This window comes from Nerophis ophidion, linkage group LG17, assembly GCF_033978795.1.
Source record: "Nerophis ophidion isolate RoL-2023_Sa linkage group LG17, RoL_Noph_v1.0, whole genome shotgun sequence".
In the NCBI taxonomy this organism is placed as follows: Eukaryota; Metazoa; Chordata; class Actinopteri; order Syngnathiformes; family Syngnathidae; genus Nerophis; species Nerophis ophidion.
In genome coordinates, this window is record NC_084627.1 from 5,118,096 (window position 1) to 5,143,925 (window position 25,830).

Here is a 25,830-nt window from a genome sequence, read left to right on the forward strand (position 1 = left end):
CAGGCATGAAATGGGAGGTTGTGTGTGGGGTTAGTGAGTCCCAACTAACGTCTATAAAATGCACACAAAGAACCGTTTGCACCTTCTCTTGTGACTGGCGGGCGGTCAGCGCCATAAAGCTGAGCGGGTCCCTGGGTAAATAGGGCGCGGACAACAAACAGGACAGACTTAAGTTCGACAGCCCAGTAAGGCAATTAGTCTAGGAGAAGGATCTCTGATATAAAATACCACTGCCAACCCGCACCAAGCCAGCGTGGAAGGTGTAGGCTAATAACCAGCATGAAAAGTACGCCAAATGGCAGAAACATGCTGAGGCTTTCTCAGCTTTCGTCCAGCAGTGGACTGACAATGGCTGATGATGATGATGATAAATCCTGAAAATGTGCGTGAGTCCGCCTTTGTAGTCTGTGCCGACACCGTTGTCGATAAGCTTCTTCTTTTTCCTCTATCTTCTTGTTATGGGACATTCATCTTCAGCTGTTGCCATTTCTAATATAAAGTAGTGTAAAGTTCTTACTTATATCTGTCAGTAAACTCGCCATGAAAGCGCTAAAACATACCGGTGTTGTGAGTTTATATTATTCACCCAAGGAGCTTTAGTTGTTAGAGAGGTCAGGTCGGACGGTTTTTCACGGCGTTGTTATTGCACTCGTGAGCAATAATTGATGATTGAAGTAAAGTCTGGATGTCATTAAAACAGTTAGCTCCATCCTTTGACACTTCTTCCACTCCCGTCCTTGCACGCTACACCGCTACAACAAAGATGACGGGGACAAGACGCCCTCTAAGGTGAGCCAGGTAAATAAGACCGCCCACAAAACGGCACATCCTGAAGCGACTGTCAGAAAGCGACTTGAGGATGATCTGTAAAACATCATCTATGCTACATTTTGACCAAATAGCCACCATTAGACCACAAGGAAATGTTTTTTAAACAGTCTAAATTCCAGCATGAAGCGTAACAATACACACTAGTGGCACCTCTGAGACATCAGTACTTAAGTATAGGGCATCAGTCTCATGACTTGGAGTCAGAATAGGGCAAAAGTAAGCGAGCCTCCACATAGACAGCATCTGTTAGCTGCAGCAAGAGTCAGGGGAAGATGATTACACTTGCTAACTAAATCCACATTGCTTCTAATATATTTTTGCTGATACACAATGTCTGCTACGTACTCCTTAATGCTGGCTAGAATGCACACACAACTAGAAAAAATACCTAAGCCGTGCCCTCTACCTCCCAATAGTAAAAAAAAATATCATGAATCCAGATGGTAATCCGGATCAGCCCCAAAATACAATCACTCGTTCCTTATCCCATTTTTGACATCTCCTGAAAATTAGATGGAAATCAGCACATGGATTTTTTTTAGCTATCTATTGCTGAATTAAAGAAATTAAAGAAACATAGTATAGCCTCTCGTCAGTCATCTCCTGTCTTTGTATCTGTGGTTGGAGGCGGGGCCACCCGCTTACACACACACACACACACACACACACACACACACACACACACACACACACACACACACAAGTTGAAGCTCATAACGCAAATGTAGGGCAACGCGGTAGAAAAGATCCGGATCAGTCCCAAAAATGTAATCCTTTGTTCCTTATCCCAGTTCTGACATTTCCTAAAAGTTTGATGAAAATCCAACTGTTACTTTTTGAGTTATCGGCTGGGGACATCCCTGCGCTGCTGATCCGCCTCCGCTTGGGATGGTTTCCTGCTGGCTCCGCTCTGAACGGGACTCTCGCTGCTTTGTTGGATCCGCTTTGGACTGGACTCTCGCGACTGTGTTGGATCCATTATGGATTGATCTTTCACAGTATCATGTTAGACCCGCTCGACATCCGTTGCTTTCCTCCTCTCCAAGGTTCTCATAGTCATCATTGTCACCGACGTCCCACTGGGTGTGAGTTTTCCTTGCCCTTATGTGGGCCTACCGAGGATGTCGTAGTGGTTTGTGCAGCCCTTTGAGACACTAGTGATTTAGGGCCATATAAGTAAACATTGATTGATTGATTGATTGATTACTGTATGTTGCTACTATTTTCTCAACCCTTTGAACCCTGCGGCTTATAAAACTGCGGAAAAATGTATAGATTTTTCTTCGCTAGCGGTCATAATGGTTTATATTCAACACATACTTTTCATATTACAGAGACACAGAAAAGGTGTGTTATTGTCTGTGCTACGGCGCCATCTTTTGAACAAGTATGTTTGCTGCAGGTGCTGCGGATTGAAAATGCACTTCCTATTCGTCTATAATGTTTGTCCTTGATTCATCACCCCAAGCAACGGTAGTTAGTTTTACAATATAACTACAACAATTCATACTTACTAATCCGTCCTGTGTGCTGTCTGTAAGAGTGTTTTCATGCATATTTCATGCTAATATAATCAAGCTAGCGTCGGTTGCATTAGCGACTATGCTAACCCGTTTACAAGTGTCTGTGTTAGTATTATTAACCTACAATGGCCTTCTCTTTGTATTGTTTGTTTCCTAAATCCACCAAAACATCACCATGGAGTTATTGAGTCTGTTTAGCTGATTGGAAAGCTATCCGCAGCTAGTGGGTCCATGACGATGACTTCTGTTTTGCTTGATCAGCCGTTTTACTGCCTTGTAACTGTCACCGTTTGGAAAGATTTATGGTATGTAACTAAACATTTACAAAATATTTCATACTGATATTTATCCGCGGTTTATAGTGTGGTTTGGCTATTATCAGAATCACTTTATTAATCCCCAAGCGGAAATTAAAATTTTCAGCCGGATCCCATTCAAGATCAGACAAACATTACAGGGAGACAGAACAGGATAAAATATTACAGGGAGACAGAACAGGATCGCTGACGGGTCTGCCAACTTACGGCGCCCCTTACAAAAAAGGTGAGATACAGGTAAACAATGGGGGGGTGGGGTTTGGCGGGTGAGAAAAAAAATAAAAAATTGGTCTAAGCCTGGGCCCCTGCACAAGCCCTATATGTACAAAAATAAAATTTGGTGGATCTGGCTTAAATACCGGAATAGCCCGGTGTGGAGAGGTGGAGCTGGCAGTCTGACAGCGAGGCAGGGCACGCCAGAGCCCGGCCCAAGATGGCGGTGAGGAGGCGTGGACGGCAAGCGATCAGCGAGGGGGGGCGCGCCGGGAGCGACGCCGCAATCGTGATCAGGTGCACGGGTCGCCCAGCTGGGCACAATTAAATAATCATCTCGCACTGTATGAAAGGGGGCCAGCCATGAAGGTGGGGGAGAGAGACGGAGAGAAGAGACGGAACAAGAGAGAAGCGGATGCCGAGTGAGAGAGACGGAGAGCCCAAGAAAGAGGACGACGCGAGCAGCGGACGGCAAGGCTGAAAAGCAACCCGGCAAGAGAAATTTATTCTTTCAATTAAAGAAGTTTAACCCTGCTCGCCATGATGTCATTCCTTGGCGGTCCTTGGAACCCGCACGACGGCTTGAGTCTGTAACACCCGGAAAATACGGTAGCTAACTAACTGACTATTGACATAATAATCAGCATGAATGGACAACCTGAGCAAGACGGAACTTACTTTTCAGACTTTCCTATTGAGGAGGAGCAAGTGTTGTTTGTTTTTCCATGGAGATGTTACTCTGTGTGTGCGCGTGTGTGTGTGTGTGTGTGCGCGTGTGTTTGTGTGTGTGGACTCACCCGCTCCCTTCATGGCTCCACGAAGCTTCTGGACGTCTGCCTCTGGGTCGAACCCAGAAGCCTCAGTAACTGTTCCACGGTTTCCAATCTAGTCATTAAAAAAAAAAAAAAAAAAAAGGGTTTTACAGCAGTGAGGAAAATACAGTGACTCTACAGTTTGATATAACCACACTTCTATGCAAACATCTGAATATTTCATGAAATATTACTGCACATCTTATCATTCTCATTAGTTGGTATTCTTTGGTTCTTTCTGATGTGTTAAACAAAACATACAAGCTTTCAAGGAATTAAAAATAAAATAAAAATGAAAGTTGATGGTATTGGCAAATTGCCTACAGCGGCATCCTCTAGAACAGGGGTCACCAACGCGGTGCCCATGGGCACCCGGTCGCCCGTAAGGACCAGATGAGTCGCCCGCTGGCCTGTTCTAAAAATAGCTCAAATAGCAGCTGTGGAGAGGCGGAGCCGACAGCCCGACAGAGAGGCAGAGTACGCTCTTTACCAAGAGGCAACCCGGAAGAGAGCGAGAGACAGACGCAGACAACGGGAAGGCTGAAAAGCAACAAGCAAAAGCTTTTGTTTATTAAAAAATAAAAGAAGTCTACACCTGGTCAAAAGGCATGTCTTTCCTTGGCGGTCCTTGGAACCCGCAAGACGACGACTTGAGTCTTTCACAGCTGCACTTACCAGTGAGCTGCCTCTATTTTTTACATTTTATACCCTAGTGTGTAAATGTTGTCTGTCTATCTGTGTTGGCCCTGCGATGAGGTGGCGACTTGTCCAGGGTGTACCCCGCCTTCCGCCCGATTGTAGCTGAGATAGGCGCCAGCACCCCCCCGCGACCCCAAAAGGGAATAAGCGGTAGGAAATGGATGGATGGATTTATTTACTAGCAAGCTGGTCTCGATTTGCTCGACATTTTTAATTCTAAGAGAGACACAACTCAAAAAGAATTTGAAAATACAAGAAAATATTTTAAAGACTTGGTCTTCAATTGTTTAAATAAATGCATTTATTATTCTGGCAAATGTCGAAAGTCTGTAAAAACAAATTTAAATCTTATTTCCAAGTCTTTTGAATTTCTTTGAACATTTTTGTTCTGGAAAATCAAGGAGAAATAATGATTTGTCTTTGTTAGAAATATAGCTTGGTCCAATTTGTTATATTTTCTAACAAAGTGCAGATTGGATTATAGAGATTTAAAACATGTCATCAAAAATATATATTTATTGTGAGAAATCATTAAGATGATCAGTGTTCCCACAAAGATAAATATCATTAATTATTAATCATAACATAGAGTTAAAGGTAAATTGAACAAAATTGGCTATTTCTTTAAGTGTGTATCAAACTGGTAGCCCTTTGCATTAATCAGTACCCAATAAGTAGCTCTTGGTTTCAATAAGGTTGGTGACCCCTGCTCTAGGGGGCGTCGCGAGGAATGAGAGCGGAGAAAAAAATATTCCAAGTTTTATTTTGAACTCATTACATTTATTTGTGCACAGCTGTCATTTGCCTATCGCAGGAATGTCAGACTGGTTTTCATTGAGGGCCACATGGCAGTTATTGCTGTTATAACAGTGAATAAAGCATTAATTTTCCTCTAGATTTCATTATCCATCCATTTTCTACCGCTTATTCCCTTTGGGGTCACAGGGGGCGCTGGTGCTTATCTCAGCTACAATCGGGCAGAAGGCAGGGTAAGGCGGGATACACCCTGGACAAGTCACAGGGGATTTCATTATTAATTATATAAATTGTTTTAAGTAAACTGGGGCAACACAGTGGGAGAGGGGTTAGTGCAGGGGTAGGGAACCTAAGGCTCTAGAGCCAGATGTGGCTCTTTTGATGACTGCATCCGGCTCTCGGATAAATCTTAGCTGACATTGCTTAACACGATAAGTAATGAATAATTCCACTTGTAATCACAGTGTTAAAAATAACGTTCAAAATATAAAACATTCTCATGCATTTTTATGTTCAAGAAGTTGCGTTAATGGTAAGAAGTATTTTTTTTTATTATTGGTTAGTGTGGGGCTTGCCCTCCTGGGGGTTCTTAAGACCACCAAGAGCCGGTTTTAGGGTTACAATATTCCATCCATCCATCATCTTCCGCTTATCCGAGGTCGGGTCGCGGGGGCAACAGCCTAAGCAGGGAAACCCAGACTTCCCTCTCCCCAGCCACTTCGTCTAGCTCTTCCCGGGGGATCCCGAGGCGTTCCCAGGCCAGCCGGGAGACGTAGTCTTCCCAACGTGTCCTGGGTCTTCCCCGTGGCCTCCTACCGGTTGGACGTGCCTTAAACACCTCCCTAGGGAGGCGTTCGGGTGGCATCCTGACCAGATGCCCGAACCACCTCATCTGGCTCCTCTCCATGTGAAGGAGCAGCGGCTTTACTTTGAGTTCCTCCCGGATGGCAGAGCTTCTCACCCTATCTCTAAGGGAGAGACCCAAACTCATTTGGGCCGCTTGTACCCGTGATCTTATCCTTTCGGTCATGACCCAAAGCTCATGACCATAGGTGAGGATGGGAACGTAGATCGACCGGTAAATTGAGAGCTTTGCCTTCCGGCTCAGCTCCTTCTTCACCACAACGGATCGTTGTGGTTACAATATTGTTTTATTTTATTTTTCTCTCAGTTGCTTTCCAGCATTCGTCTCTTGTCCCTCTCGTCCTCACTCGCGCTCTGGCTCCAGCCCCGACCCTGTCTCTCCTCCTGCTTATAACAGAGCGACAGGTGGTTAGATAAAAAGGCCCAGGTGGGCCGTCTACGCGCCTGTCGCTGATTTCGATGCCGGTCCTGGCAACATCCCGCTTTGCTGCAGGCCCGCAGGCCACGCCCCCTCCACAGTTAACTTCAGAATAACAATGTTATTACAAAGAATAAGAGACCTATTATACTCTGGAAATGTTGGTCTTACTTAAAAATACACGCGTTTAGTTGTGTTCAGTGTTAAAAAAAATATTATATGGCTCTTAGGGAAATACATAGCTCGGTTGGTAGAGTGGCCGTGCCAGCAACTTGAGAGTTGCAGGTTCGATTCCCGCTTGTGCCATCCTAGTTACTGCCGTTGTGTCCTTGGGCAAGACACTTTACCCACCTGCTCCCAGTGCCACCCACACTGGTATAAATGTAACATAGATATTGGGTGTCACTATGTAAAGCGCTTTGAGTCACTTGAGAAAAGCGCTATATAAATATAATTCACAAATATTTGGCATCTTGGCTCTCTCAGACAAAAAGGTTCCCGACCCCTGGGTTAGTGCGTCTGCCTCACAATACGAAGGTCCTGCAGTCCTGGGTTCAAATCCAGGCTCGGGATCTTTCTGTGTGGAGTTTGCATGTTCTCCCCGTGACTGCGTGGGTTCCCTCCGGGTACTCCGGCTTCCTCCCACTTCCAAAGACATGCACCTGGGGATAAGTTGATTGGCAACACTAAATGGGCCCTAGTGTGTAAATGTTATCTGTCTGTGTTGGTCCTGTGATGAGATGGCGACTTGTCCAGGGTGTACGCCGCCTTCCGCCCGATTGTAACAGAGATAGGCACCAGCGACCCCAAAGGGAATAAGCGGTAGGAAATGGATGGATGGGTTTTAAGTAAACTGTCCATTTTACAGTAAAAACTTTCCATTTACAACATTTTATTAAAAAATATAGTGGGGGGTTTTTGTTAGTTTTTTTTTTTTTAAACATTTTACGGTAAATCCCGCCTTCCGCCCGAATGTAGCTGAGATAGGCGCCAGCGCCCCCCGCGACCGCAAAAGGGAATAAGCGGTAGAAAATGGATGAATGGATGGAAAAACAGTACCACTGTTTTTTGTTTTGCTTTTTCACAGAAAAAGCTGGCAGTTTAATTACCAGAATTTGACTATTACATAGGTTTTTACAACATTATATTGTTCATGGAAAAACAGTACAAGTTCTTTTTTTTTTATTCTGGCAACTTAGCTGCCAGTTTTTTCAACTATTAAAATCAATGTACCGTCTTTCCATTTACAGTGAAAAACAACAACCGTAGATTTTATAGTCAAAAAATGGCAGCTCAGTTTATATATAATATGGCTTAGACTACATTTACCATGAATTGATTAACGTGGACCCCGACTTAAACAAGTTGAAAAAGTTATTGGGGTGTTGCCATCTAGTGGTCAATTGTACGGAATATGTACTGTACTGTGCAATCTACTAATAAAAGTATCAATCAATCAATCAATCAATCAATCAATCAAACTTACAAACCCCGTTTCCATATGAGTTGGGAAATTGTGTTAGATGTAAATATAAACGGAATACATCCATCCATCCATCCATTTTCTACCGCTTATACACTAAATTGGCCCTAGTGTGTGAATGTGAGTGTGAATGTTGTCTGTCTATCTGTGTTGGCCCTGCGATGAGGTGGCGACTTGTCCAGGGTGTACCCCGCCTTCCGCCCGATTGAGATAGGCGCCAGCGCCCCCCGCGGGAAACGGAATACAATTATTTGCAAATCATTTTCAACCCATATTCAGTTGAATATGCTACAAAGACAACATATTTGATGTTCAAACCTATAAAAAATGTTTGTGTGTGCAAATAATCATTAACTTTGGAATTCCATGCCAGCAACATATGACAAAGAAGTTGGGAAAGGTGGCAATAAATACTGATAAAGTTGAGGAGTGCTCATCAAACACTTATTTGGAACATCCCACAGGTGTGCAGGCTAATGGGGAACGGGTATGTCACACCCCGCCTCGGGTGAAGGTAAAGTAACCTCTGCAAACCGGACTTCAAATCAAGGATGGCAAGGCACGCAGTTGGCAACGGTTTACAAACATTTATTGAAAATCCCATAAAGTGTCAAGAGGTCAATCAATCAATCAATGTTTACTTATATAGCCCTAAATCACTAGTGTCTCAAAGGGCTGCACAAACCACCACGACATCCTCGGTAGGCCCACATAAGGGCAAGGAAAACTCACACCCAGTGGGACGTCGGTGACAATAATGACTATGAGAACCTATGTCGAGCGGGTCTAACATGATACTGTGAAAGTTCAATCCACAATGGATCCAACACAGTCGCGAGAGTCCAGTCCAAAGCGGATCCAACACAGCAGCGAGAGTCCCGGTGAACAACAACAGGAAGACAAAGCACCCACAATCTCAGTAGATGTTTGATGCATGTAGAGCCAAACTCTTGCTCAGGACAGACAGCAGACTGGCAGAAAAATTGCATTTTTTCCCCTTAAATATCCCATAGCCCCGCCCACTAACTGGGACCACTTTGACAGGGGAAATTAGGAACAGTTATTTTTTTTAATTACACCATAAATAACCATCACATGTCTAAAAAGTATCCACATAGTACTTTTGCATTTTTAAAGCAGTCACTTTTGTACAAAGTGTATTCAGGCTTAGACAACACAACTTTCAAATGTCCAGTGTCCCTCAACAACACCCGGCTCCTGACAATCATGGTTTGGCCCAAATTAGGCCTAATTAGTCGAAGCAGATGTGCTCAGCTACATACAGCCTTCAGCCCCACCCTGACTCTTTTAGCCACGCATTCAGAGCCATGGTGAGTGACAGCTTACAATTTATTTGTTGAGCATGCTTTTCACTAACACGATTGAATGTTTGTAGTGTGTCCATGTTGAGCTTCTTAACAAATGTGCACGGTTTGAGAGGAAGTCAAAGGTCAAACAGTGACAGTGTGGGGTCAAACTGTCACAAGGTGGGTGCCATGATTGGGTATAAAAACAGCTTCCCAAAAATGCTTAGTCTTTCACAAGAAAGGATGGGGCGAGGTACACCCCTTTGTCCACAACTGCGTGAGCAAATAGTCACACAGTTTAAGAACAGCGTTTCTCAAAGTGCAATTGCAAGAAATTTAAGGATTTCAACGTCTACGGTCCATAATATCATCAAAAGGTTCAGACAATCTGGAGAAATCACTCCACGTAACCAACATTGAATGACCGTGACCTTCGATCCCTCAGACGGCACTGAATCAAAAATTGACATCAATCTCGAAAGGATATCACCACATGGGCTCAGGAACACTTCAGAAAACCACTGTCACTAAATACAGTTCGTCACAACATCTGTAAATGCAAGTTAAAGGTCTACTATGCAAATCGAAAGCCATTTATCAACAACATCCAGAAACGCCGCCGGCTTCTCTGGGCTCGAGATCATCTAAGATGGACTCATACAAAGTGGAAAAGTGTTCTGTGCTCTGACGAGTCCACATTTCATATTGTTTTTGGAAATATTCGACATCGTGTCTTCCAGACCGAAGGGGAAGCGAACCATCCAGACTGTTATCGACGCAAAGTTCAAAAGCCAGCATCTGTGATGGTATGGGGGTGCATTAGTGCCCAAGGCATGGGTAACTCACACATCTGTGAAGGCACCATTAATGCTGAAAGGTACTTATAGGTTTTGGAACAACATATGCTGCCATCTAAGCGCCGTCTTTTTCATGGACGCCCCTGCTTATTTCAGCAAGACAATGCCAAACCACATTCAGCACGTGTTACAACAGCGTGGCTTTGAAAAAAAAGAAAAAAGAAAAAGAGTTCAGGTACTTTCCTGCAGTCCAGACCTGTCTCCCATTGGAAATGTGTGGCGCATTATGAATCGTAAAATACAACAGCGGAGACCCCGGACTGTTGAACGACTGAAGCTCTACATAAAACAAGAATGGGAAAGAATTCCACTTAATTCCACTCTCATAGCTTCAACAATTAGTTTCTTCAGTTCCCAAACGTTTATTGAGTGTTGTTAAAAGAAAAGGTGACGTAACACAGTGGTGAACATGCCCTTTCCCAACTACTTTGGCACGTGTTGCAGTCATGAAATTCTAAGTTAAATTATTATTTGCAAAAAAACAGAAAAAGTTTACGAGTTTGAACATCAAATATGTTGTCTTTGTAGTGCATTCAACTGAATATGGGTTGAAAAGGATTTGCAAATCATTGTATTGCGTTTATATTTACATCTAACACAACTTCCCAACTCATATGGAAACGGGGTTTGTACCGAGGCCTTAGTATTCCTTGAGGAACATAGGAACATTTTAACCTGCATTGCTACGGTAAAAAATGTTTGTATTTTTGTTTCATTGTTTATGACTGCTTTGCTCCGTCAACACAATCTTGAGTAGGAGCGATTACATGAAATTTACAAAAAATGCACATACTTACCGCTGCCATTGTAGGATAATTGGGTGATATCTTAAATTGGAGTTGAGGCAAGCTGCAAAATAAGAATGGAAGTACTTATTATTATTTACTGAACCCATTGACCCCATATCAATAATACATGCACTTTAGAGCATCTCTTGTGTCCCTGCTAATCCAATTAAGCATTGTTGTCTGTTTCTGTTGTTGCACACACCTGTAATTAAATCAACCAATGGCTTCACTGGGTCATCTTACACTCTGCCAGGGCTGCATTCTGGCTGTTTCGTTGTAAGCGTGTGATATTTGTAGACACACATGCAAATACAGTACATGTGCACGCCACATATTTACAAAAAGGGGTCAGCACACATTTGAGTGTTTACTGCAGTGCTTTTCAACCTTTTCTGAGCAGAGACACATTTTTATTTACCATTAAATGGGTTGTACTTGTATAGCGCTTTTCTACCTTCAAGGTACTCAAAGCGCTTTGACACTACTTCCACATTTACCCATTCACACACACATTCACACACTGACGGAGGGAGCTGCCATGCAAGGCGCCAACCAGCACCCATCAGGAGCAAGGGTGAAGTGTCTTGCTCAGGACACAACGGACGTGACGAGGTTGGTACTAGGTGGGATTTGAACCAGGGACCCTCGGGTTGCGCACGGCCAATCTCCCACTGCGCCACGCCGTCCCATTGAAAAAGTTCTGAGGCACGCCACCAGCAGTTTCATTAAAAAAATGACACTCAGCAGCCGATATTGACACCAAAAAAAGGCGTTTTCGCAATGGTTTGATATGAATTCCCACAATAACCGAGCATGCATCACTATAGTGGCCGTGCACGTAAGCGGCATGGCTGAAAACCAACATTGAATGCCCGTGATTCAGTACCTCAGGCGGTACTGAATCAAAAAGCGACATCGGTGTGTAAAGGATATCACCACGTGGGCTCAGGAACACTTCAGAAAACCACTATCAGTAACTACAGTTGGTCTCTACATCTGTTTTGGCAAGTTCAATCTCTACTAGATAGATAGATAGATAGTACTTTATTGATTCCTTCAGGAGAGTTCCTTCAGGAAAATTAAAATTCCAGCAGCAGTATACAGAGTTGAAATCAATTTAAAAAAAAAAAGTAAATAATGAGGGTTTAAAAGGAAACAAAATAGAGAAATATTACAAAAAGAATAAAAACAATGGGAATAACAATATCAATCAATCAATCAATCAAAGTTTATTTATATAGCCCTTAATCACAAGTGTCTCAAAGGGCTGCACAAGCCACGATGACATCCTCCTCTCAGATCCCACATCAGGGTAGGAAAAAACTCATCTCAAAGGGATCAACGAGAAACCTTCAAAAGGGACCGCAGACGTATGGACCCCTTCCCCCCTGGGTGACCTCCGCAATGGATGCCGAATGGATACAGATAATAATGTTTTTAACACTTAAATGTGTTTACACCAACAATTGCTTTGAAAATAATGTTTGACCTATTTTACACTTGTATTACTAATAACAATATAACAGTAAAATAAGAATATAACAAGACAAAGTAGGCAGTAGTGACCATGTTATGAAAACGTACCGCACTGTTAATGTTTTGCATCCCCTGTCATCCTAATACCCCCCGCCCCCCGTCCCAGAGAGGACTTGTACAGTCTAATGGCGTGTGGGACAAAGGAGTTCTTGAGTCTATTAGTCCTGCACTTGGGATTAGGCAGTCTAGCATTGAACAGGCTTCTCTGGCTACTGATAACGCTATGCAGAGGGTGACTGGCATCATCCAGGATGCTCACTAGTTTGTCAACAGTCCTCTTCTCTGCCACCGTCACCAGTGAGTCCAGTTTCATTCCCATTGTAGAACCGGCCCGCCTGATCAGTTTCTCAAGTCTGGAGCTGTCCTTCTATGTCCTACTATGCAAAGCGGAAGCCATTTATCAACAACACTCAGAAACGCTGAACAACTTAAACTGTACATCAAGCAAGAATGGGAAACAACTTGAGGATTCCTGGTTCAATCCCCTAGTCACGTCCGTTGTGTCCTTGAGCAAGACACGTCACCCTTGCTCCTGATGAGTGGTGGTTAGCGCCTTGCATGGCAGCTCCCGCATCAGTGTGTGAATGTGTGAATGTGGAAATAGTGTCAAAGTGTTTTGAGCACCTTGAAGGTAGAAAAGCGCTATACAAGTATAACCCATTCACCATTTAGCTCGTGGCCCTGTGATGAGGTGGCGACTTGTCCAGGGTGTACAACACCTTCCTCCCGGATGCAGCTGAGATAGGTTCCAGCGGCCCCCCGCAACTCCGATAGGGACAAGCGGTAAAAAAAAATGAATGGATGGGCATTTAGCTCGTCTCAAAGTAGGTGTACTGTCACGACCTGTCACATCACGCCTTGACTTATTTGGAGTTTTCTAATTTTTTTTCCTGTGTGTAGTGTTTTAGTTCTTGTCATACGCTCCTATTTTGTTGTTGCTTCTTATGTCATTTACGGATGTACTTTGTGGACGCCGTCTGCTCCACACGCAGTAAGTCTTTGCTGTCGTCCAGCGTTCTGTTTTTGTTTAATTTTAGTTTTGCATTGCCTTCCCTGAGCTTCAAGTCCTTTTCTTAGCGGCACTCGCCTTTAGTTTATTTTAGGTTTTAGCACTAGAAGAAGCATTTAAGTCTCACCTTAAAACTCAACTGTATACTCTAGCCTTTAAATAGACGTCCTTTTTAGACCAGTTGATCTGCCGCTTCTTTTCTTTCTCCTATGTCCCCCCCTCCCTTGTGGAGGGGGTCCGGTCCGATGACCATGGATGAAGTACTGGCTGTCCAGAGTCAAGACCCAGGATGGACCGCTCGCCTGTATCGATTGGGGACATCTCTACGCTGCTGATCCGCCTCCGCTTGAGATGGTCTCCTGTGGACGGGACTCTCGCTGCTGTCTTGGATCCGCTTTGAACTGAACTCTCGCGGCTGTGTTGGAGCCACTATGGATTGAACTTTCACAGTATCATGTTAGACCCGCTCGACATCCATTGCTTTCGGTCCCCTAGAGGGGGGGGGTTGCCCACATCTGAGGTCCTCTCCAAGGTTTCTCATAGTCAGCATTGTCACTGGCGTCCCACTGGATGTGAATTCTCCCTGCCCACTGGGTGTGAGTTTTCCTTGCCCTTTTGTGGGTTCTTCCGAGGATGTTGTAGTCGTAATGATTTGTGCAGTCCTTTGAGACATTTGTGATTTGGGGCTATATAAATAAACATTGATTGATTGATTGAGCATTAAATACCTTTTTACCTGAAAACCATTGTCGTCGTCCCCGGCATCTACAAAGCTATTTGCTACCTGCTGCCACCTATTGATATGGAAGTTGGCAAACCCGTCAACGATCCTGTTCTGTCTCCCTGTAATGTTTGTCGGATCTTGAATGGGATTGTGCTGAAAATTTTAATTTCCCCTCTGGGATTAATAAAGTATTTCTGATTCTGATTACGCGGTTACTCTGCCGAGCTCTAAATTAAATTAAATGTAAATGGTTGTACTTTTTTAGCGCTTTTCTACCCCTTTTTAAGGAGCCCAATGCGCTTTGACAGTATTTCCGCATTCACCCATTCACACACACATTCACACACTAACCAGGACTATTCTGCTCTTGCTTTTTGCTGGTTAGCTTAGCAGATAGCTAACATGATATAATTCTTGATGAAAAAAAGAGTCCCAAGCGTTTGTAGTGTATTTTAGGCCTTTTTAGTGAAGGATCAATTGTATATTTTGTAAAAAGGTTAAGACCTTCAAAGTCTTCAAAGTCGAAAAGAAAGCTAAAAGGCCTACTGAAACGTACTACTACCCACCACGCAGTCTGATAGTTTATATATCAATGATGAAATATTAACATTGCAACACATGCCAATACGGCCTTTTTAGTTTACTAAATTGCCCGGGAATTTTTTCTTGAAAACGTCGCGTAATGATGACGTGTACGCTTGACGTCACGGGCTGTTAGGAAGTATGAGCGCTGCACACACACACAGCTAAAAGTCGTCAGCTTTAACCGCATAATTACACAGTATTTTGGAGATCTGTGTTGCTTAATCCTTTGCGATTTGTTCAATTAATATTGGAGAAGTCAAAGTAGAAATATGGGAGTTGGGAAGCTTTAGCCTTTAGCCACACAAACACACGGTGATTCCTTGTTTAAAGTTCCCGGAAGTGAAACTTTACCATGGATCACAGCGGTCAAGCAGACATGGATCCCAAACGAATGTCAACCAGCAGGTTTCGGTTAGAAAATTGTGGTAAAAAGTCGCTTCTTACCGGAGATTAGCTGAGCTTGTGCCGCCCATAAGGCTGCCGTCGACTTCCCTGAGACACTGGCGTCAACACACCCGTGGAGACACACCTCCGACTATCAGGTACTGTTAAACTCACTAAAACACTAGCAACACAATAGAAAGATAAGGGATTTCCCAGAATTATCCTAGTAAATGTGTCTAAAAACATCTTAATCCGTCCCAATGCAATCGCGTTTTCTTGTTTTTTTTCTAGTCCGTCGCTATCAATATCCTCAAACACAAATCTTTCATCCTCGCTCAAAATAATGGGGAAATTGTCATTTTCTCGGTCCGAATAGCTGTTTTTGTTGGAGGCTCCCCATCCATCCATCCATCCATCCATCCATCCATCATCTTCCGCTTATCCGAGGTCGGGTCGCGGGGGCAGCAGCCTAAGCAGGGAAGCCCAGACTTCCCTATCCCCAGCCACTTCGTCTAGCTCTTCCCGGGGGATCCCGAGGCGTTCCCAGGCCAGCCGGGAGACATAGTCTTCCCAACATGTCCTGGGTCTTCCCCGTGGCCTCCTACCAGCTGGACGTGCCCTAAACACATCCCTAGGGAGGCGTTCGGGTGGCATCCTGACCAGATGCCCGAACCACCTCATCTGGCTCCTCTCAATGTGGAGGAGCAGCGGCTTTACTTTGAGTTCCTCCCGGATGGCAGAGCTTCTCACCCTATCTCTAAGGGAGAGCCCCGCCACACGGCGGAGGAAACTCATTTCAGCCGCTTGTACCCGTGATCTTATCATTTCGGTCATGACCCAAAGCTCATGACCATAGGTGAGGATGGGAACGTAGATCGACCGGTAAATTGAGAGCTTTGCCTTCCGGCTCAGCTCCTTCTTCACCACAACGGATCGATACAACGTCCGCATTACTGAAGACGCCACACCGATCCGCCTGTCGATCTCACGATCCACTCTTCCCTCACTCGTGAACAAGACTCCTAGGTACTTGAACTCCTCCACTTGGGGCAGGGTCTCCTCCCCAACCCGGAGATGGCACTCCACCCTTTTCCGGGCGAGAACCATGGACTCGGACTTGGAGGTGCTGATTCTCATTCCGGTCGCTTCACACTCGGCTGCGAACCGGTCCAGTGAGAGCTAAAGATCCCGGCCAGATGAAGCCATCAGGACCACATCATCTGCGAAAAGCAGAGACCTAATCCCGTGGCCACCAAACCGGATCCCCTCAACGCCTTGACTGCGCCTAGAAATTCTGTCCATAAAAGTTATGAACAGAATCGGTGACAAAGGACAGCCTTGGCGGAGTCCAACCTTCACTGGAAACGTGTCCGACTTACTGCCAGCAATGCGGACCAAGCTCTGGCACTGATCATACAGGGAGCGGACCGCCACAATAAGACAGTCCGGTACCCCATACTCTCTGAGCACTCCCCACAGGACTTCCCGAGGGCTTGGAGGCTCCCATTAAAAACAATGTGAAGATGTGAGGAGCCATCAACATGTGACATCATCGTCTGCGACTTCCGGTAGAGGCAGGGCTTTTCTTTTAGCAAACAAAAGTTGCGAACTTTATCGTGGATGTTCTCTACTAAATCCTTTCAGCAAAAATATGGCAATATGGCGAAATGATCAAGTATGACACATAAAATGGACCTGCTATCCCCGTTTAAATAAGAAAATCTCATCTCAGTAGGCCTTTAAAGCCTGCAGTGAGTGCTGTTTGTTTGACATCTGCTCTCAACTGCTCTCTGAAACACACCCACACTAAGCTGGCTACGGAAAGACAGGAGGGTCAAAATAGAACACAAACTGAAAAACTGATTTCCACCACTAGGTGTCTTAGAAAATAATATTGTGGGGCATAACAAGGACCCATCAGGAGCAAGGGTGAAGTGTCTTCCTCAAGGACACAACGGACGTGACTAGGATGGTAGAAGGTGGGGATTGAACCAGTAACCTTCAGATGGCTGGCACGGCCACTCTACCAACTTCGCCACGCCGTCCCCCTAGACCAGGGGTAGGGAACCTATGGCTCTAGAGCCAGATGTGGCTCTTTTGATGACTGCATCTGGCTCTCAGATAAATCTTAGCTGACATTGCTTAACGCGATAATTATGAATAATTTTGCTGGTAATCACAGAGCTAAAAATAACGTACAAAATATAAAACATTCCCATGCATTTAAATCCATCCATCCGTTTTTCTACAGCACCTGTTCAAGAAGTCGCATTAATGGTAAGAAGTATTTAGGTAAAAACATGACTTCATTTTAACTAAAAAAAATATGCAAACAAAAATCGCTCACAGAGGAGGCACAACTTGGGCTAAGGAACAAAGCTAACGCATAAAAAGACTATGAACATAAATCAAAGAAAACTTACTTGGCATGGCATGAAGCACGAAACTATGGCAAGGCATGAAACAAGTCAGCGCAGGGCGACTGACTGGCAAAGACAAGCTTAAATACTGCCTCTGATTAGTGCTCGGGAAGCAGGTGAGCGGGCATTTTGTCCACCAGAGACAGGTGGACAAAATGAGTAAAATAGGAAACCAGACAAGGGAGTGGAAAAAAAACAGGAACTTAAAGAGCCCAAAGGACAAACAGCACATGGCCAAACAAAAACATGATCAACAGACATGACATTTTATTTCTTATTGGTTAGCTTCAGAATAACAATGTTATTAAAAAGAATAAGAGACTTATTATACTCTAAAAATGTTGGTCTTACTTAAAAATGCACACATTTAGTTGTATTCAGTGTTAAAAAAAATACGATATGGCTCTCACAGAAATATATTTTGAAATATTTGGCTTTCATGGCTCTCTCAGCCAAAAAGGTTCCCGACCCCTGCCCTAGACCAGTGGTTCTCAACCTTTTTTCAGTGATGTACCCCCTGTGAACATTTTTTTTAATTCAAGTACCCCCTAATCAGAGCAAAGCATTTTTGGTTGAAAAAAAGAGATAAAGAAGTAAAATACAGCACTATGTCATCAGTTTCTGATTTATTAAATTGTATAACAGTGCAAAATATTGCTCATTTGTAGTGGTCTTTCTTGAACTATTTGGAAAAAAAAGATATAAAAATAACTAAAAACTTGTTGAAAAATAAACAAGTGATTCAATTATAAATAAAGATTTCTACACATAGAAGTAATCATCAACTTAAAGTGCCCTCTTTGGGGATCGTAATAGAGATCCATCAACTTAATTCTAAACATTTATTCACAAAAAAACATCAAAATTTATGGAACATGTCCACAAAAAAATCTAGCTGTCAACACTATTGTTGCATTTCTTTTCACACTTTATGAACTTACTTTCATATTTTGTTGAAGTACTATTCAATAAATATATTTATAAAGGATTTTTGAATTGTTGCCATCGTATTTCCTTGAATTGCCGCCAGGCATATAGTATGCGCCTGCCTTGAATTACCGCCTGGTCAAACTTGTGACACTCACCCTGTCATCATTTTCAAAATGGAGGAGGCTGATTTCAATACCGGTAATTTGAAATCGCATAAAGGGAAGAAGATTAAAGGCCTACTGAAATGAGATGTTCTTATTTAAACGGGGATAGCAGGTCCATTCTATGTGTCATACTTGATCATTTCGCGATATTGCCATATTTTTGCTGAAAGGATTTAATAGAGAACATCCACGATAAAGTTTGCCACTTTTGGTACTTCCAGAAAAAGCCTCGCTTTTACCGGAAGTCGCAGACGATGACGTCGCAAGAGTGGGGGCTCCTCACATATTCACATTGATTTTAATGGGAGCCTCCAACAAAAACAGTTATTCGGACCGAGAAAACGACAATTTCCCCATTAATTTGAGCAAGGATGAAAGATTCGTGTTTGAGGATATTGATATCGACGGACTAGAAAAAAAAAAAATGAATTAAAAAAAAAAAATGCGATAGCATTGAAACGTGGATGAGGAAATTCGGGGTGAAGGACTAGGAAAAAAAAAGGCGATTGCAGTGGGAGCGATTCAGACACATTTACTAAGATAATTCTGGGAAAACCCTTATCTTTGTATTGTGTTGCTAGTGTTTTAGTGAGTTTAATATTACCTGATAGTCCACGGCTGTGTTGACGCCAATGTCTCACGAGTGTCGACAGCAGCTGTATGGACGACACAAGCTCAGCTGATATCCGGTAAGAAGCGATTTTTTAACCACAACTTTCTCACCGAACCTGCTGGTTGACATACGGTTGGGATCCATGTCTGCTTGACCGCGCTCTGATCCATAGTAAAGTTTCAGGTCCGGGAATTTTAAACAAGGAATCACCGTGTGTTTGTGTGGCTAAGGGCTAAAGCTTCCCAACTCCATCGTTCTACTGTGACTTCTCCAATATTCATTAAAACACATTTCAAAAGATTCAGCAACACGGATCTCCAAAAATACTGTGTAATTATGCCGTTAAAGCAGACGACTTTTAGCTGTGTGTGTGTGCGTAGCGCTCATATTTTCTAAAAATCATTATTACACGACGTTTCCAAGACGAAACTCCCGGGAAATTTAAAATTGTAATTTAGTCAAATAAAAAAGCCGTATTGGCATGTGTTGCAATGTTAATATCAGACTGCGTAGGCCTTTAAGAGCTCTTCGGTAGGATTTAAGGTCCAAGCTTACATCACACTCAAATTTTTACTGCATACCTTTGGTAAGTGCCGGAGTGAGAAGAGGTTTTAAAATAACTAGCGCATGCTTACTTTTACCGCATGCCTTTGGTAAGCGCAGGACTGAGAAGAGGTTTTGAATTAATTAGCGTCCCGGCGGCAATTCAAGGAAGTACGGTTATCTTAGAATATTAAAAAAAAAATCTCACGTACCCCTTGGCATACCTTCAAGTACCCCAAGGGGTACGCATACCCCCATTTGAGAACCACTGCCTTAGACAGCACCGACACATTGACGGATTGTAATTACTGGCTTTTGCAAAAAACTATTTTTAATCAATCAATCAATCAATGTTTATTTATATAGCCCTAAATGACAAATGTCTCAAAGGACTGCAAAAACGACATCCTCGGAAGAACCCACATAAGGGCAAGGAAAACTCACACCCAGTGGGACGCCAGTGACAATGCTGACTATGAGAAACCTTGGAGAGGACCTCTAGGGCAGGGGTAGAGAACCTATGGCTCTAGAACTAGATGTGGTTCTTTTGATGACTGCATCTGGCTCTCGGATAAATCTTCGCTGACGTTGCTTAACACGATAAGTAATTAATAGTTCCGCTGGTAATCACAGTGTTAAAAAAAACGTTCAAAATATAAAACATATCTCATGCATTTGAATCCATCCATCTGTTTCTACCGCACCTGTTCAAGAGGTCGCGTTAATGGTCAAAAGTATTTTATTTATTATTGGTTCGCTTCAGAGTGACAATGTTATTAAAAAGAATAAGAGATGGACGCATTCAGTTGTTTTATTCTGGGAAAGTCCAAATGAAAAAGGAGGCGTAGAATGACACTGTACTAGAGTACAGGTCTACGGGTTTCTCCTCATTGAGCTAAATTGAATCCAGTCTCTGTTTAATTCCTTGCTTCTTGTCTGTTTAATAAATGTCATCAGTGTGTGAACCTGACAGTTGTATTCAGTGTTAAAAAATATGATACGACTCTCACGGAAATACATTTTAAAATATTTGGCTTTCATGGCTCTCTCAGCCAAAAAGGTTCCCCAGATCCCTGCTCTAGGGGACCGAGCGGGTCTAACATGATACTGTGAAAGTTCAATCCATAATGGCTCCAACACAATTCGGTGGAATTACATAAACTCCCGCGGCACACCAGACAATATCTCACGGCACAGTAGAGTGCCGCGGCACAGTGGTTGAAAAAAAACACTAGTTTAGGGGATACAAACTCAACCTGGTTTGTGTCATGGAGGAAAAACATCCATCCATCCATCCATTTCCTACCGCTTATTCCCTTTCAGGGTCGCGGGGGGGGCGCCTATCTCAGCTACAATCGGGCGGAAGGCGGGGTACACCCTGGACAAGTCGCCACCTCAACAGCTACGTGTAATTCAACTTAATGTCTTCACGGGGAGAAAAGTGCAGCCCTGATGACGTAATTACTATGCAATCACACAGAACAGCTCAGGTGAATGTCACAGGTGAACAAAGTCACATAGGAACACTTACCTATGCCACCATGTTGGCAATATATACATAACAGCTTGGCAATAATTGCGCAACAGTGCGAAACAATATTCCTTAAAACTCACAAAAAGACATTGTTTCACATCTAGGAATTAGATTTTTTTTTTTTTTTTTTTTAAAAGCTTGTAAAAAAAAATGACCGTTAACTCGCAATGAATGTGGGGCACACCCAAATGTCAGTCCGTAGTCCCGACCCTTATTACGTCAAACACGGACAAACTGTTCTCAATAAGAGTAGACGTGGTTATAAACTGAACAAAAAGGGCTTACCTCGTCCTTGTCTAAACGGAGCCAGAGGACAGAATCCACCCGGAAAACGTCACCTTTTTAACGGCCGAGCTGCCTTCGCGTCCCACCCTCTTGAAAGGAGCTCTTCTTTTCCCTCTTGGACACTCCCCCTTTTGAGTTGGGCCGATGCGTTCACGTACCACGTGAAAATCGGAAAGTAGCACGTTGACTTTGACTATAACAAAACAACGACGCATGTTTCAAAACGGGAGCCGAGTTTGATCACGGAATGACTTCATTCTGAATGAAGTACACTTCATTCATTATTGGTGTTACAAAAAATATCCATCCATCCATCCATTGATTGATTGATTGATACTTTTATTAGTAGATTGCACAGTTCAGTACATCCATCCATCCATCCATCCATTTTCTACCACTTATTCCCTTTTGGGGTCGCGGGGGGCACTGGCGCCTATCTCAGCTACAATCGGGCGGAAGGCGGGGTACACCCTGGACAAGTCGCCACTCCCCCTTTTGAGTTGGGCCGATGCGTTCACGTACCACGTGAAAATCGGAAAGTAGCACGTTGACTTTGACTATAACAAAACAACGACGCATGTTTCAAAACGGGAGCCGAGTTTGATCACGGAATGACTTAATTCTGAATGAAGTACACTTCATTCATTATTGGTGTTACAAAAAAGATCCATCCATCCATCCATTGATTGATTGATTGATACTTTTATTAGTAGATTGCACCGTTCAGTACATCCATCCATTTTCTACCACTTATTCCCTTTTGGGGTCGCGGGGGGCACTGGCGCCTATCTCAGCTACAATCGGGCGGAAGGCGGGGTACACCCTGGACAAGTCGCCACCTCATCGCAGGGCCAACACAGATAGACAGACAACATTCACACTCACAGTCACACACTAAGTTCAGTACATATTCCGTACAATTGACCACTAAATGGTAACACCCGAATAAGTTTTTCAACTTGTTTAAGTCGGGGTCCACGTTAATCAATTCATCTTCTTCCGTTTATCCGAGGTCGGGTCACGGGGGCAGCAGCCTAAGCAGGGAAGCCCAGACTTCCCTCTCCCCAGTCACTTCGTCCAGCTCTTCCCGGGGGATCCCGAGGCGTTCCTGAGATCAGTTAGATCAGTTGTGGATTGAACTTTCACAGTATCATGTTAGACCCGCTCGACATAGGTTCTCATAGTCATTATTGTCACCGATGTCCCACTGGGTGTGAGTTTTCCTTGCCCTTATGTGGGCCTACCGAGGATGTCGTGGTGGTTTGTGCAGCCCTTTGAGACACTAGTGATTTAGGGCTATATAAGTAAACATTGATTGATTGATTGACCTCTTGACACTTTATGGGATTTTCAATAAATGTTTGTAAACCGTTGCCAACTGCGTGCCTTGCCATCCTTGATTTGAAGTCCGGTTTGCAGAGGTTACTTTACCTTCACCCGAGGCGGGGTGTGACATACCTGTTCCCCATTAGCCTGCACACCTGTGGGATGTTCCAAATAAGTGTTTGATGAGCACTCCTCAACTTTATCAGTATTTATTGCCACCTTTCCCAACTTCTTTGTCATATGTTGCTGGCATGGAATTCTAAAGTTAATGATTATTTGCACACACACATTTTTTTTATAGGTTTGAACATCAAATATGTTGTCTTTGTAGCATATTCAACTGAATATGGGTTGAAAATGATTTGCAAATAATTGTATTCCGTTTCCCGTGGGGGGCGTTGGCGCCTATCTAAATCGGGCGGAAGGCGGGGTACACCCTGGACAAGTCGCCACCTCATCGCAGGGCCAACACAGATAGACAGACAACATTCACACTCACATTCACACACTAGGGCCAATTTAGTGTATAAGCGGTAGAAAATGGATGGATGTATTCCGTTTATATTTACATCTAACACAATTTCCCAACTCATATGGAAACGGGGTTTGTAAGTTTGATTGATTGATTGATTGATTGATACTTTTATTACTAGATTGCACAGTTCAGTACATATTCCGTACAATTGACCACTAGATGGTAACACCCGAATAAGTTTTTCAACTTGTTTAAGTCGGGGTCCACGTTAATCAATTCATCTTCTTCCGTTTATCCGAGGTCGGGTCACGGGGGCAGCAGCCTAAGCAGGGAAGCCCAGACTTCCCTCTCCCCAGCCACTTCGTCCAGCTCTTCCCGGGGGATCCCGAGGCGTTCCCGAGATCCGTTAGAATATTACATATTGTTGGATATAGAGAACATACTTATTTATTTTCTTTATTTATTTATTTATTGAATCAAAAATACTGAAATCCCACGACATAATGAATTGGCAAACAGCTACAATTAAACACAAAGAAAAGTGTAATATGCTACCCAAGACTATACAACAATTCTTCTCAACAAAAGAGGAGGAATATAATCTCAGAGAAAAATGGAATTTAAAACATTTGTACGCACGCACAACACTTAAGACCTTCCATCCATCCATCATCTTCCGCTTATCCGAGGTCGGGTCGCGGGGGTAGCAGCCTAAGCAGGGAAGCCCAGACTTCCCTCTCCCCAGCCACTTCGTCCAGCTCTTCCCGGGGGATCCCGAGGCGTTCCCGAGATCAGTCAGAATAATACATATTGTTGGATATAGAGAACATACTTATTTATTTTCTTTATTTATTTATTTATTGAATCAAAAATACTGAAATCCCACGACATAATGAATTGGCAAACAGCTACAATTAAACACAAAGAAAAGTGTAATATGCTACCCAAGACTATACAACAATTCTTCTCAACAAAAGAGGAGGAATATAATCTCAGAGAAAAATGGAATTTAAAAGATTTGTACGCACGCACAACACTTAAGACCTTCCATCCATCCATCCATCATCTTCCGCTTATCCGAGGTCGGGTCGCGGGGGCAGCAGCCTAAGCAGGGAAGCCCAGACTTCCCTCTCCCCAGCCACTTCGTCCAGCTCTTCCCGGGGGATCCCGAGGCGTTCCCGAGATCAGTTAGAATATTACATATTGTTGGATATAGAGAACATACTTGTTTATTTTCTTTATTTATTTATTTATTGAATCAAAAATACTGAAATCCCACGACGTAGTGAATTTGCAAACAGCTACAATTAAACACAAAGAAAAGTGTAATATGCTACCCAAGACTATACAACAATTCTTCTCAACAAAAGAGGAGGAATATAATCTCAGAGAAAAATGGAATTTAAAACATTTGTACGCACGCACAACACTTAAGACCTTCCATCCATCCATCCATCATCTTCCGCTTATCCGAGGTCGGGTCGCGGGGGCAGCAGCCTAAGCAGGGAAGCCCAGACTTCCCTCTCCCCAGCCACTTCGTCCAGCTCTTCCCGGGGGATCCCGAGGGGTTTCCAAGGTCAGTTAGAATAATACATATTGTTGGATATAGAGAAAGTACTTATTTATTTTCTTCATTTATTTATTGAATCAAAAATACTGAAATCCCACGACATAGTGAATTTGCAAACAGCTACAATGAAAACACAAAGAAAACTATAATATGCTACCAGAGGTGGGTAGTAACGCGCTACATTTACTCCGTTACATCTACTTGAGTAACTTTTGGGATAAATTGTACTTCTACGAGTAGTTTTTATGCAACATACTTTTACTTGAGTATATTTATAGAGAAGAAACGCTACTTTTACTCCGCTCCATTTATCTACAATCAGCTCGTTACTCGCTACTTTTTTTTTATCGATCTGTTAATGCACGCTTTGTTTGTTTTGATTTTGTCAGACACGCATTCAAAGTAGGAACCACGCATGCTTGCGTTTCACCAATCACATGCAGTCACTGGTGACATTGGACCAATCAAACAAAACCAGGCGGTCACGTGACTGTCACACGTCGAATCCGACCTAAAAAGTTGAAAAACTTATTGGGGTGTTACCATTTAGTGGTCAATTGTGCAGAATATGTACTGTACTGTGCAATCTACTAATAAAAGTTTCAATCAATCAATCAAAAGTGTAAAGGAAAAAAGACACTTTATTTCAACCGTACTTCCCGTCAAAAGCCTAAAGGCTGATTGCACAGTTCCTGTCTTCACAATAAAAGTGCCGCTCCATCGCGCCTGCGCTAACAAAATAAGAGTCTCCGAAAGCCAGCGCAAATAAGCTAGCAAACTACGGAGTTTTCCGCCAATGTATTTCTTGTAAAGTGTATAAAAACGAATATGGAAGCTGGACAAATAAGATGCCAAAAACCAACG

General features: G+C 43.3%; 1 protein-coding gene across 3 annotated transcripts in view; it reads right to left on the reverse strand.

Annotated features, from left to right (window-relative positions):
* anxa4 (annexin A4) overlaps window positions 1–21,747 on the reverse strand; it is a 42,802-nt gene extending 21,055 nt beyond the window's left edge. Inside the window, exons 1-3 of one of the 3 annotated variants that reach the window (XM_061875837.1) lie at window positions 21,596–21,747; window positions 10,878–10,929; window positions 3,682–3,769 (exon numbers count right to left, since the gene is read on the reverse strand). In XM_061875837.1, the coding sequence (XP_061731821.1) occupies window positions 3,682–3,769; window positions 10,878–10,886 (97 nt within the window). In that variant the 5' untranslated portion in view covers window positions 10,887–10,929; window positions 21,596–21,747. Of the gene's footprint in view, window positions 1–3,681; window positions 3,770–10,877; window positions 10,930–19,224; window positions 19,250–21,595 lie in introns of those variants that run through there. The other 2 variants (XM_061875838.1, XM_061875839.1) reach the window with 2 other exon arrangements.
* Between the last annotated feature and the right edge of the window lie 4,083 nt (window positions 21,748–25,830).